General features: G+C 40.6%; 1 protein-coding gene across 2 annotated transcripts in view; it reads left to right on the top strand.

Moving 5' to 3' along the window:
• The first annotated feature begins 907 nt into the window (after positions 1–907).
• Positions 908–15,258, top strand: part of Slc35f1 (solute carrier family 35 member F1) — a 527,643-nt gene continuing 513,292 nt past the window's right edge. For both annotated transcript variants that reach the window (XM_047559604.1, XM_047559603.1), the window contains exon 1: positions 908–1,566. In XM_047559604.1, coding sequence (XP_047415560.1) covers positions 1,388–1,566 — 179 coding nt within the window. In that variant the 5' untranslated portion in view covers positions 908–1,387. The remainder of the gene's footprint in view (positions 1,567–15,258) is intronic.

The raw sequence follows: 15,258 nt of genomic DNA, 5'->3' as shown, positions 1-15,258 counted from the left end.
AGATCTTCATCTAGGCAATCTAGATAAATGGACATCTGAAAAATCTCCCTCTTAATAGTCAATTAGTAATGGGTATCAGGATCAACAGGTATAAGAAATGCGTGGTAGTCAGTTTCTTTTGGTAGAAATATGGTCTTGTTCAGGGTTATGATTTCTGTAGCAAATACACCTTTTGTAGTTGAAGGATCATCAGGCCCTACGCCTGGGTGGTTTATCTCAATTTACTCTTGCAACATTCCTGAGAGAAAGAAAAAGGTAGTTCCGTTTCACAAAGGCGAATGTCTCAAAATTTAAGAAATTGCTTAGGGACTCTCTGCTAATAAGTTTCACAAGTGCCATTAAAACTAAAATCTGCTTACTTTCCTTTCAACAGCGCGCTACATTGCCTCAAATAGATACGTTTTCGGTTGACTGAATTTGCTTTTCCCAGTTCCAAGAATGGGTTCTTGATAATAAGTTATTTCTCCTAATATTTCCTCCAGACCCGTTATTATGAGTGTAGGTGTAATATTTAGGATATTCAATTTGTGTTTCTAATGGGGCCAGCACCTGTCTCTGCGTGCTGCCGCTGTCCCGGGCCGGTGGTGCTGGATTCTGCGGCGCCACGATTGGAGCAAGGAGAGCCCGCCAACTCCAGAGGGAGAATCTGTCCTCGGTCCGCTCCCCGAAAATACAAAACTCAAAGACCCGAAGACAAAACAATCACCCAGATCACCACGACCTGGACCGTGGGCCTCTGTGGACCAGGGAAGAAGAGGGTCGGGGGCAAGAAGGCACCTCCGGAGCGCCCTCTGGCGCGAGCAGAGCGCGCAGATTCCCCGCCCTGGCCCCCCCTCGCCGCCGCCGCCGCCGCGGCGCCCCCGCCCGGCTCTCCAGGTTCACTCTCGGTCTCTCACTCTGTGAGACACAGACGGCAGCTTTCTGAGCCCGGGGACAGGCTGAAGCGGCGCCAGCACAACTGCCACCGCTCTCCCAGAGAAGACCTGGGCTCGGGGAGAGAAAACTAAGCCCGGAGATCCATTCCTCCTCGACACGGTTCCTCCGGGCAGACCCGGCGGCTCCGCGCCTCTGCGCGATACCCATCGCAGCCACTTAGCGGGGCGTGCCAGGACTTGGGTCGCGGGTTGGAAAGAGCCAGGCGCGAGGCGGCGGCGGCCCGGGAGCGAGGGTGCGCTCCCTGGGACTGGAAAGGAAGGAGTGAGTGGCGGGCTGGGCGGAGGCGGCGGCTGTAGCCGCGGGTACCTCCCCACCTCTCCGCTTCGTAGGCAGCACCGCCTCCAGGGCCGGGGCCGCTCGGCCGGGTCTTCTGCGCGTTCCCGGGCCCTGAGCCGGCGCACGATGCGCCCGGCTGCCTTCTGATCGCCGCTGCGCCGCCGCCTCCGCCGCGATGATCCCCCCTGAGCCACCACAGCAGCAGCTGCAGCCGCCACCACCGCCAGCCCCGCCGAACCATGTGGTGACCACCATCGAGAACCTGCCGGCCGAGGGCAGCGGTGGCGGCGGCGGGAGCCTGTCCGCCTCCTCGCGGGCTGGCGTGCGCCAGAGGATCCGCAAAGTGCTGAACAGGTGAGCAGCGGCACCGGGCGAGGGCGCCGGGGACAGGGGCTGCGGGCTCCCGGCCCGGAGTTCCCTCCGTCCCTCGGACGTCTCTGAGGTCCTTTGGGACTGGGTCGCGGTTGGGGGAGACTGAGGAGCGCGGGCGACCAGCGAGGCGCCCGACGCTCGCGGAGAGACCACGGCAGCTTTGTCCTGGCGCCGGGAGCCCTGGAGTGCGGGAGCTGCAGGCTGGTCCGAGGAGCGAGTTCGGGGAGAGGCGGGGTTTTTCGTCCCTAAGCTGTCCTGTGTGTATCTGCACTCACGCCCTGGCACGCGTTTGTTGTCTTACTTCCCTTTCCCACTCGTACCCCAGCTTTGCTCTCAGGGGACCCGGGGACATGGCCAGGGCGGAGGCGGGAAGGCGCCAGACTGCGGAGATGGTGTGGAAGTCGCGGCCTCGAGCTGTTGTCCGCCCCGCCTGGCGGCTCCGACCCCTCCCCAGGGTATGGGGTCGCGGCTTCATCCTCTGCGGACCGGAGGGGAAACCACTTCTGCCTGACGCTCGTCGCCGCTCAGTCTCTAACTGGCTTCGGGCAGGGAAACCGAGGCTGGAGGCCTGGACCAGACCCACGCAAAGTGCAAAATGTTGCGGGAAGGGTGTAAGAAGGAGGTGCTGGATTATTCTGAAGCTGGCCAAGAAGATCGCCGGCGCCTCCAGTGCTGGAATCTGCGTAGTGGAGCCTTTAAGGATAGAGGTGTTTTAGAATGAGGTCCTGGGTAAACATAAAAATGGGTCCCCCACTATAGCCCCCTGACTCAACTGTGATGTGGAAAGGAGTTTTGCTACTTAAGTAACTTAACACGATTCGTGAGTTGGGAGGTAAAAAAAAAATCACATAGCGAGTGGATTTCGCGTGTTTCTTTTGGGTGCGTGTGCGTGCATTCGGATGCGCATGTAGGGGTAACCCTTCCGGTTGCTCTGTTCGTACAGGTTTCTGTGCGGCACTGTTTTGGGTAGCAGAGATTTCCTAGTGACTTCACACCAACTGTTTGGGGCTTAAAGCTCCAGTGAGAGCACAAAATACATACAGAAATAAAAACTTGACAAATATCCTGATTTAAGGAGTATGGTTGAATTTAGTTATATCAAACACCAAACCGTTCAAGATGCCTTGTGAAGACTTAACGTGTATAATAACTTACTTAGGGCTACTTCTGCATGTTTCCACTTATGTTCAAAGAAGCAATTCACTTCTGAGTAAGACACGTGATGGTAATAGAAAGTCGAGTCTTTTCTGCCATTTGTAGCTCAGAATAACACATTCCAAAATATTGCGTCTGAAAGATAATGAGCAGAATAAATCAAGAAGATGATGACTCAGTACCTATCGTGTTGAGTTTCCCGTTCTTTAGAATACCCGTAGTTTTAAGCAGAATGTCTTTAATTATTAATTTTCTTATCAAACCAGAAAACACTGTTGTAGTAGTTAATTTGTTTTTAATTTATAAATTATTATCAACTTTGTGCAGGTAGTTTAACAAAATGTAGAGTCCAGAATGGCAAGATCACTGAGGTAGGATTGAGGAGACGTGGGTGGTCATCGTTCCTTTGCCCCTAGTTCATCATATAGCTTGCCTCAGAGCCACTAATCTCCTTGGGTCTTGGTTTCTTCATTTGTAAGGTGTGTTTACTAGCTTAGCATGGTGGTGCACACCCGGTGACTCAGGAGGCTGAGGCAGGAGGATTACAAGTTTGAGACTAGTCTTGGCAATTTAGTGAGACTTTGTCTCAAAATAAAATTAAAAAATACATAAAAAGGGCTGGCATTGTAGCTCAGTGGTAAAATGCCTCTGGGTTCAGTTCCCACTATTGCAAAATAAAATAAAACACATTTAATAATACTTACCTTACCTCTCCTGCCATGATTTTGAGAATTAATTAATACTGAAGAAATCACTTGGAAATGTAGGAAGCTCTACATTTTTTTGTTTATTCAACTTTTGTTGTATAAGATGAGTCTGTGGAAGCAACACAGGCAAATAAAGGGAAGTCATAGTACATTATGGGTAGAACTTTGTGTTTTACTAAGCCTTTTGTGATCTGCAACCTAAGTTGTACTGTTCCTAATGTATTAGGGAGGAACTTAAACTTAGGTTGGATCAATGATATTTCATCTTAGGCATATCCATGAATGGAACTCTAGAATTATAGCCTTTAGACTTAAATGAAAAACAATTACTTATTTGTCTTTCAAAGTTCTTCAAAAATTTCAAAATCCTATTTCATTTTGGGTAAATGGCTTTTCCTTATACTTAAAGAATAAGGAAAAATATTTCTCTTTAGAAAGATCTTTAGTAAGAACACTAAATCATAATACATTTAAAAATGTCGTTGGAATAATTTCTTTAGCATGCTGATGAGCTTGGCTTTTGTGCCACAATCGTGCCATTCAGTTAGAGACAGCATTACTAGTGGCTACTGAATTGGTAGGTGCTCAGGAAGAGTGTGATGGAGAGTGGGATTATAGAGGTTGCCAGTGCTTAGATGTGGCTGTCCTCTAGTTTAAACCCTCATGGTGTGTTGACTAGTCAATTATGGCTGTTTAGTCAGGCTTGTGGGGACTTACTCATCTGTTCATTTTCTGAAAACTCAAGATCTACTCACATTTTGTTTTCTTTTTTTTTTTTTTTTTTTTTTTGCCTTCTTTTACTTTCTTAATACTTCCATTTCTTTCACCTGTGTTACCCTGTCCACTCATTGTCTTTAGTTGCTTCCTTTAATCTATCCCTGGCATCCAGCATCTTAGATCCTAGAAGAAAGCAGTTCCAAATCCGGAAGCTAATGAAGCCAATATAAAAATTATCCATTCAGTTTTTGGCATACACCTCTGAAGTTGGCAGTGTTCGCTCACTGTGAGCTGGTGGGACAGTCTCCTCACTGACGGGCGATTCAGCAGTGTCAGCTCCTACCATCCCATTGGACTAAAGGGGTAGCACTGAGGGACAGGATGGTGCCATGGGAACAGTAGGGGAAGACAGCGAGCAAGGTGGTGAACTGCCAGTCCTTGGTCAGAGCTACCTGCCAGCCTAGAGGAAAAAATGCAAACACATGCTATTTATGTCCTGTCTACACAGGGACAGTTAAAGAGAGAAGTATTGATTAATAACTAATTAAAGGAAATTACTCTCAAAAAACTGACAATGAAGATGCAGTGTTTCCTTAATAAAGTCATCCTTACATGATCCTGCATTGTTTAATTTCCTAGTAGAGCACCAATATCCTGCCCCCTTACTTTAAAGTCTTGGACTGCTGCATTTTTTTGCATATGATAACTGGGGCATCTCACTGATGGCCTACCTGATTTCTGTGAAGCAATTAAGTTAGAATGTAGTCTAGTGTCTAAGACTTAGGTAAAAGATGCAATGCCAGAAAATTCTTTTTTAACCTATTAATGGGATATATTATATTCTTTCCCCTGTTCTAGTCAAATTGTTTTGGCAGTGAAATGTAAGAAATGCAAGATTATTTGAATGCTGAGGTAATTACTCTTTTTAAAATTTTTAAAGATGAAAAATAATGTATTGATTCAAACAAAGAAAAAAATTTGGCAACCTGTTTTTCTCTTATTTTTTAGAATGGGATAGCATTTATTACCCTGCCTCAGGCAAGCAAGATACAACAAAAAGAAAATACTTCAAGGGCAGCAGTTGATGACCCTCTTACAGAAACTGCTGATCAAGTAGATTTCTTTGAGACTTAGAGTTGATACTGATCTATTATTTTAAAGTGCCTGGAGATCCTTTCCTCTGAAATGATTATTTAATAAAATACCCTTTAAAATTAGTGATAGCTTATTTTGTGTTTTGCATATGTGTGCTTTCCCATGGGAAAAGAAATATTCCATTATGTTTTAAATATTCCCTTTATTATAAAATATTCCCATTATTTTCAGTTCTTCACAAAAATAACCAAGAAATTCTAGGTTTGATCTACTTTTTTCCACAATAAGACATATATTGGATTGTATTAAGTAGTAAAGGGGTTTCTGCTTTTTGAATCTTGTAGTGGGGATGTTTAATTATTACAATAGAACCACTAGTGACCCTGGGCTATCCAATCATTTGATTTGGAACTGATGTCCAATTTACATTTAGATTTATTTTATTAAAAGTATCTGAAACTTTTTTGTATTGTAAACCAAGGGACATTAAAAATGATACATAGGAGAGTTGCTAGCAAACTTACATTAAATCAACATCCAATTGGGAAAGTTATCATGTATGATGGGCAAATATGTGTATATAACCTTTCTGAATCATTCATAAGGTGGACAGAAAATTGCAAACCAATGGAATGGATGCCAAGAAATAAGGTCACAAATAAACTAGGTGTTAGATCAAGTTGATGATGACATATTGTAATTTAGATGATCTTTCTTTATAAAGTGAGAAGGCTTTTGTTAAGAAATTGATAGTGAGGTTCTTCCTCAAGCTGCTTCTTAGAACAGATGTCAAAATGAAAAGAGGAAGATTGGCTTGTAATGAGGATAATTGATACAAAATATTCCAAATGCAGTCGGGTGCTGTTATTAAAAACAGACATTTCTAGGATCACTAATAAATAAAGGATGTGTGAAGTACGCATTTAATTTTCACTAAAAAATTAAATTATGAAAATAAAATAAATGATCATTTAGTATGTTTTATATACTGTGCTTGGAGTAATGAATGGTCATATTAAATAATTATTTTGTTTACCTTGGAAAAATATGGTGCATTTCCAAGCAATTAATGTATAATAAACAGACATCTCTATAGTTTTTCTTTGACCTTTTACTTTCTCAAAATTCTTCAGTGCCTTAGGATCATCTTTATAGATGTCTATTTTTGTTGTACATTGTAGATATAGATGGTATAGGAAACTGAGCTGGCTGCCCATATAGTTCTAAAGTTACTTAAGGCAAGAGATGATTTATTATTAATTTATGATTTTCTCATAAAAGTTGGAAGCAGTATGTGAAAGCACCACCATAAAGTTGTTGTTTAGCTTTTTCGTTCATTTGAGTTCAGGCCAATGAACATTTACTATATATCATTCAAACACACTGATTTTTTTGTTTGTTCGCTTTAGGTACCAGGATTGAACCCAGGGGAGCTTAACCACTGAGCCACATCCCCAGCCCTTTTTGTTTTTATTTGGAAACAGGGTCTTGCTAAGTTACTTAGAGTCTAACTAGTTGCCTAGGGTGGCTTTGAACTCACGATCTTCCTGCCTCAGCTTCCTGAGCTGCTGGGATTATACGCAAGTGTCACTATGCCTGGGTAACGTATTGATTCTTGATTATGCTACTAAAAAAGTGTGATCAGGAGGTTAAGCTCTAGTAGACATATGGAAAAAAACCATAAATATTTGGCATATTTCTTGACTGCAGCATGAACATATACAGGTACACATTCACTGATTCTTAGGCAATTACTTCATGCTGAGTTTGACATGTATGACAAAACTGGATGCCCTCAAAAGGGAACTGGGGAATTTGTCATGTATATTGCTATTTGAAGTGAAATTCTCTAACCCATAATCTGAATTATGCTACATAATGTCTAACTGGATGATCATACAAATAAGTTGTTCAATTTGCAATCCATATGAAACTTCTTGTTTTGACATTTTGGCCTTATTGAGGGACTATGTGAATATAGAAGAAATTTCACAGGAAATGTCAAGGAAAATGATAAAAATAAATACCCTTTAGAAAACATTTTCTCAGAAAAATGTCACATCTCAATCCATGGACACAAGAGTATAATTTGTTTATTATGTATGTTGTCATTTAATTAAAAAATATTTTTCTACTGAATTTAAATTCCAAGCTTTCCCTCAAGAATATTCATATATGTGACTCTGGTGACTGAAAAGAATACCTTAAGTATCACTTACTAAAGTCCAAGATTCTGAGCCACTAATTCCTATTACATTTCTATATTAAACAAATTAGGCATACCTACTACAATGGAATAAATATTTAATAGATTCAAAAAACCAAATCATATTAATTATATCCAGATTTGGAATAATAGGGCTATAACTCATAATCATCCTTGACTCTGAGAAAGTACAAAGTATCCTGATCTATTGAAGAAACAAATCTCCTTCCCTTGTTCATTGGTTTATTCATCCAGGCAGTCTTTTATTCAATAAGTATTTATTAGGTGCCTATTATATGTCAGACTCTCGTAGCCTGACAGTAGTGAATCAGATAGTCACAAACTGGTGTGACCTCTGGGTGCCATCGGTGGAGTTTTTATTATTACCCTTTCAATATAACCCATCAAAGAGGCAATTTAAATAAAGAGGAAATAAACATATACCATATCTCTAGATTCCATCTTCAAGCTAGTATAACCAAAAAAAAATCCCCATAAGGTAGCTGCTATGGAAAAACTACTCAAGAACCTCAAATCCATGAAATTACTCCAAGTGTATGCAGATTCAAGCAAAATTTTCATTTTTTCATTTGTTCTTTTTAGTTATATATGACAGTCTAATGTATTTTACCATATTATACATACGTGGATTATAACTTCCCATTCCTGTGGTTGTACATGATGTGGAGCTACACTGGTCATGTATACATGTATGAACATAGCAAAGTTATGTCCAGTTTATTCTACTATCTTTCCCATTCCCAAACTCTCTCCCTTCCACTCATTCCCCTGTCCCAATCCGGTGAATGTCCAGTGCCTCCCACATTGTGAGTTAGCTTCTGCATATCAGAGAGAACATTCAGCCTTTGTTTTTTTGGGACTGGTTTATTTTACTTAGCATGATAGCCTCCAGTTCCATCTATTTACTGACAAATGCCATAATTTTTATTCTTCTTTATGGCCGAGTAATATTCCATTGTGGATACATACCACATTTTCTTTGTCCATTCATCTATTGACGGGCACCTAGGTTGGTTCCATAGCTTAGCTATTGTGAATTGAACACTGATGTGGCTGCATCACTACAGTACGCTGATTTTAAGTCCTTTGGATATAAACCTAGGAGTGGGATAATTGGGTCAAATGGTGGGTCCATTCCAAGTTTTTTGAGGAATCATCATACTGCTTTCCAGAGTAGTTGCACCAATTTGCAGCCCCACCAGTAATGTGTGAGTGTGCCTTTTCCCCCACATCCTCACCAATATTTATTGTTACTTTTACTCTTGATAATTGCCATTCTGACTGGAGTAAGGTGAAATCTCAGTGTAGTTTTAATTTGTATTTCTCTAATTGCTAGAGATGTTGAGTGTTTTTTCATATACTTCTTGACCATTTGTTTTTCTTTCCTGTGTAGTGTCTGTTCAGTTCCTTGGCCATGTATTGATTGGGTTATTTGTCTTTTTGTTGTTAAGTTTTTTGAGTTCTTTATATATCCTGGAGATTAATGCTCTATTTGAGGTGCAGGTGGCAAAGATTTTCTCCTATTCTGTAGGCTCTATGTTTATGTTCTTGATTGTTTCCTTTGCTCTGAAGAAGCTTTTTAGTTTGATATATCCTATTTATTGATTCTTGATTTTATTTTTTGAGCTTTCAGAGTCTCACTGAGGAATTTGGTTCCTAAACTGATATGATGGAGATTTGGGCCTACTTTTTCTTCTAGTAGGTGCGGGTTTCTGGTCCAATGCATAGGTCATTAATCCACTTTGAGTTGAGTTTTGTGCAGGGTGAGAGATAGGGGTCTCATTTCATTTTGTTGCATATGTATTTCCAGTTTTTCCAGCACCATTTGTTGAAGAGGGGCTCTTTTTTTTTCCAATGTATATTTATGGCAGCTTTGTCTAGTATGAGCTAACTGTATTTATGTAGGTTTGTCTCTGTGTCTTCTGTATTATTGGTCTTCATGTCTGTTTTTGTGCCAGTACCATGGCCATTTTTGTTACTATAAGCTCTGTAGTATAATTTAAGGTCTGGTATTGTGATGCCTCTTGCTTCACTTTTCTTGCTGAGGATTGCTTTGGTTATTCTGGGCCACTTATTTTTCCAAGTGAATTTCACAACTGCTTTTTCTATTTCTGTGAAGAACATATTTGGAACTTTAATAGGAATTGCATTAAATCTGTATAGTGCTTTTGGTAGTACGGGCATTTTGACAATATTGATTCTGCCTATCTAAGAACATGGGAGATCTTTCCATCTTCTGAGTTCTTCTTCAATTTTTTTCTTTAGTGTTGTGTAGTTTTCATTGATTTAGTGTTGTGTAGTTAGATTGATTCCCAAGTATTTTATTTTATTTTTGATGCTATTGTGAATGTGATAGTTTTCCTAATTTCTCTTTCAGTGGATTAATCACTGAAATATAGGAACAAATTGATTTATGGGTGTTAATTTGTATCCTGCTACTTTGCTGAATTTATGTATGAGTTTTAGAAGTTTTCTGGGTCTTCTAAATATAGAATCATTTGTGAGCAAGTAGTGATATTTTGAGCTCTTCTTTTCCTATTTATATCCCTTTAATTTTTTTTTTTGTCTGTCTAATTGTTCTGGCTAGAGTTTCCAGGACTATGTTGAATAGAAGTGGTGAAAGAAGACATCCTTGTCTTGTTCCAGTTTTTAGAGGGAATGCCTTCAATTTTTCTCCAGTTAGAATGATGTTGGCCTGGGTTTAGCATATATAGCTTTTACAATATCGAGGCATGTTCCTACTATTCCTAGTTTTTCTAATGCTTTGAGCATGAATGGATGCCGTATTTCATTCAATGCTTTTTCTACTCTGTTGAGACAATCATTTGATTCTTGTCTTAAATCTATCGATGTGATGGGTTATATTTATTGATTTTCATATATTGAACCAACCTTGCATCCCTGGGATGAACCATACTTGATCATGGTGCACTATCTTTTAACTATGTTTTTGTATGTGATTTTCCAGAATTTTATTAAGAATTTTTGCGTCTATATTCATCAGGAATATTGGTCTGAAATTTTCTTTCCTTGATGTGTCTTTGTCTGGTCTTGGTTTCAGAATGATACTAGCTTCATAAATGAGTTTGGAAGGGTTCCCTTCTTTTCTGTATCATGGAATAATTTGAGGAGGATTGGTATTCTTTGAAGGTCTTGTAGAACTTATTTGAGAATCCATCTGGTCCTGGGCTTTTCTTTCTTGGTAGGCTTTTGATGGCATCTTCAATTCATTGATTGTATTCAATCTGTGTAAATTTTCTGTGTCCTCCTGATTCAGTTTGGGTAGGTTATATACCTCTCTAGAAATTTGTCAAAGTCTTCAAGATTTTTGTTTTATTAGAGTCTAAATTTTCAAAATAGAGCAGGGGTTGTAACTCAGTGGTGGAGTGCTTGCCAGGCACATGTGAGGCACTGGGTTCGATCCTCAGCACTACATATAAATAAATAAATAAATAAAAGATCCATTGGAAACTAAAAAATTATTTTAGAAAATTTTTCAAAAAGCTTTGATTATCGTCTGTATATCAGTAGTGTCTGTTGTGATATTTCCTTTTTCATCATGAATTTTAGTAATTTGAGTTTTCTCTGTTAGCTTGGCTAAGGGTTTATCAATTTTATTGATTTTTTTTTCAAAGAATCAACTTTTTGTCTTGTCAATTTTTTTGGATTATTTCTTTTATTTCAGTTTCATTGATTTCAGCTCTGACTTTAATTTTTTCCTGTCTTCTACTGCTTTTGGTATTGATTTGTTCTTTTTCTAGGTCTTTGAGATGTAATATTAGGTTATTTCTTTGTTGATGTTCTGTCCTTCTATTGAATGAGCTCAATGCAATGAAATTTCCTCTTCGTGCTGCCTTCATAGTGTCCCAGAGATTTAGATATGTTGTATCACTATTCTCATTTACCTCTAAGTATTTTTAAATTTCATCCCTGATTTCTTCTGCTATCCATTGGTCATTCAATAGTGTATTGTTTAGTCTCCAGGTGTTAATCAAGCAGTAGAATTTTCTCATAGAATATAGTTGAGCTTCTTTCACTTAAGGCTTAAAGACAACAAACGAAACAAAACAAAACAAACAAACAAAAAAACAAGGAACTGGCCATTAGTGTTCATATAACTTCAGAGTGTTAGGAGAAACTGGAGAACAGATTTGAATCCTATTCTGCCATTTAGGTTGAACTTATTAAAGTCATTGCTGCATAATTCAAGAAAACAGTTTTCTGAAAATATTATATGCTGACAGTACAAAGAAAACTTAGCAGGGGCTCGGGCACATGTTTGTGCCTTGCAGAGAGGAGAGATTTAAAATATGATCAGACCATGAAGATGAGTTGGTGGAAGGACTGGATACTTGATGCTGTGATATAACCTAATGAGAGTGTTTGGTTTAAATTAGCATTTAGACAGTAGCACAGGTTCTTAAATTTTACATTGTATATACATTTTATGTTATAAAACATTCCATTATATGTTATTCTCTCAATAACAAAAGTCATTAAGAGGAGATACTGGGGAATGAAAATGGCCAAATTATATTATATGTATGTATAAATAGATCATAATGAATTCCACAGCCCCACTATTTAGTATAATTCAAATACACAAAAACAAAACAACAATAAAACATATTTAAAAATGACAAAAGTTGTCATCCTTTTCTAGAAACAAATTTATGTGATTGCTACATGCTTTCTTAAGACTACAGAGGGGGATAAGGAGTGCTAGACTGGAGACAGGGCAGGAAGGGTCAGGGTGGTATTTGCCATTGTTGAAAGATGGGTAGGCTAAGAACGTGTGAGGAAGGCAGGTAGAGAAAGGATGAACTATATACGGAGGTAAGAGATTGGGGAAAGGAGTCAATATCCAATTTGACATCATTAGATATAGGATGTGAATAAATTGCAGCAGAATGAATTAGGGCTTGAATTGTGGGATGGGCCAGATAATACAAAGACTTAGGCACTCCAGTAAGCAGTTAGACTTAATTCTATTAGTTTTTATTATTGTAGGCTATTGAAGAGAGAAAGAGTATGATCACAGATGTGCCTAACCATGATATTCTGCACAAAATCTGCAGGCCAGAGGTGAGGAAAGGGATTGGAGTATGGGGATCAGGTAGGAAGCTACTGCATTCATTTAGGGGAGAGGATCTGGGAGTCTAAATGGAGTGGAGGTGGCCAGGATGGAGAGGGAAGTTGGGGAATTGAAGAATCTGGATCAGGATCAGGAAGAGGAAGATTAGATAATGCATGGGAAGGCAACCAACAGTGCCTTGAACATAGAAGATATTCAATACTTATTTGTTGGAAGGTTTTTGAAAAGCTGCCATAAGAAAGAGATCTGCTCCCTGGGGCTGAGGGGGTTTAAAGTGCCCAGTGAGCTAGAGAGGCAGCCAGGCCAGCATCAGCTACTCAGAATGTGGTCTGTGGACCCATGCCAAACCCCAAACTGTGGGACCCAGCTGTGATAAGAAGAGAACCCAAGACTAACCATTTAGAAACAGTCGCCAAAGTTTGACGGGATGCTTCTGTGTCTTTTAGGTCTTATATTTGACTTTTGCTTTTTACCACTTCATTTTTCTTGTAGTTGCTTTTAATTTTATTTTTAAAAAGTATCATCTGTAATGAATTGGAAAACAACTGACATTTTACAAAAGAAAGTTTTAGAAGTACAGGTCCCAGCTGGATATCTCAGTGGGAATAACAAGTAACAGTGAGTCTGAATTCTAGGAACGAAGCTAGTCAAGGAGGAACGGGGTCCTCATTGTAGGGGCATTAGGTTAGTGCTAGTTCTGGCCCTGCAAATCTGTGCATACCAGCTGGTGATGTGGAGTATTTTGGTTTGAATCTTAAATGTCCCCCAAAGGCTTTGTGCTAAAGACTTGGTCATCAGCCTGTGACATTATTGGGAGGTGGTGGAACCTGTAAGAGTTAGGGCCTAGTGGAAGGAAGTTAGGTCATTTGGGGCATGCCCATGAACAGATATTGGGATCCTAGTCCCTGCCTCTCTCTCTTTGCTTCCTGGCTACCTTGAGCTGAGCAGATTCCTCTGCCATACTCTCCTGTCATCCTGTCCTGCCTCTTCTCGGGCCTAATGGCATCAGGGCCAAGTTGCCATGGACTGAAACCTCTAAAACTATGAGCCAAAGTAAATCTTTTTTCTTATAAGTTGGTTATCCCTGGTATTTTGTTACAGTGACAGAAAGGTGACTAACACATGGAGGTAGTAGGGTAAGCCTGGCTCCAACCAATTTCCTGGAGTTTAGTTGGGGCTCCTCCTTGAAGGTCCCTCCTGGAAGGTTGGGCAGGGAAACTAAAAGGAGTAGGGTAAGGACAGCAGCCCAGATCTGTGGGATGCGATAAAAGTGGAGAGTGCTACCTTTCAGGGGTCATACAATTGAGGAGAGCAGTGCATGGAAGGTGTGTCAGGGTCACATTGGGCCCAACATGATTGGCTCCATCATTGATATCACTTCACCTCAAGTTCTGAGAGCACAGAGTAGGTAGCACTCGGCAATTCAACAAATAATTATTGAGTCAGGTGAGAGGAACAATCTAGAAATTGGTGATAATTTAGGGAACAAGAAAGAAAAGTGCTGTTTTCACTCTTAAGGAGGTTACATTCTGGGGGTAAGGGGCAGGCAATAAGCACTTAGGAAAGATATTGAGTGGTAGTACATAAGATGCAGAGAATTAAAGTGGGGTGATGTGACAGAGAGGTAATGCATGGTACTTCAACTTTGGGTGGACAGAAGAGGCCTCTTTGATGACACTGAAGCTAAGATTAGAATGGCAAGAAGAAACTGGCCACTGGAGGGTCAGAAGGAATGGCATCCTAGGCAGAGATGCTGAGATGAGTTAAGTAGGCATAATGAAGTGAAAGAAACCGAGGCTGGAGTCCAAGAAGCAGGGGGGAGTGGTTGGGGAGGAGATCAGAGAGGGAGACAATGCCACTTTTAAGTGTAATGGGGAACAAATGAAAAATTTTAAACAAATTATTGGGTTAATGTTTTGAAAAGACCACTCTGGCTGCTGTTAGAGATGGTGGGAGAGGTTATGTGACTACTTCAGGAAAGACATGTTGGAAGCGGGACTGTCCAGAAGCAATGGAAGTGGAGAGAAGGGGTTTTGTTTTGGAGAGATTTGCATCAGGAGCTGGAGTCCTTGGGGCCAGCTGGGTGATTTGATGAGGCAGCTGAGGAGGAGGCATCAAGAAAAATTCCGTTGTTTGAGCTTGAGCATTTGGGTGGGTGATGGTGCCATATTTCTCATAAGACAAGAAAGGATGAGAGAGGAACATGTTTGTGGGTAGAAATTTTATGAGTTTACTTCTGGCAAGTTAATTTAGAGATGTCTAATAGAAATGTCAAATGAAAGCTGTAGTATGGAATTCTGGGGAGAAATCAGAGCCTGGCATTTGGACTTGGGAGTCATGGGTCTTGGATAAAATTGCCCAGAGACACTGTATAGATAGAGGAGAAGAGGGGTAGGTGATCTGGAGAGCACACTAATCTTCAGAGTCAAACAGAGGAGGACCCAGCAAAGGTTGGAGGCATGGTCTGAAACAGGAAGAAAACCAGGGTAGTGTGATGTTCAGAACCAAGAAAAGAAAGCATTTCTAGAGGGAAGAGAAGTGGTCAGTGACTTGGCAGTGCAGTCAGCGTTGGGGAATGTCAAGCACAGGCTCAGAGGAGTGCTGATGGAAACCTGATGGAATGGTTTGGGAGGGAAGATGAAGTGGGGGTCAAAACACCACTCTGAGACATATTGCCT

The sequence above is a fragment of the Sciurus carolinensis genome, chromosome 7, assembly GCF_902686445.1.
Source record: "Sciurus carolinensis chromosome 7, mSciCar1.2, whole genome shotgun sequence".
NCBI lineage: Eukaryota > Metazoa > Chordata > Mammalia > Rodentia > Sciuridae > Sciurus > Sciurus carolinensis.
This window is presented reverse-complemented; position numbering and strand designations above follow the sequence as displayed.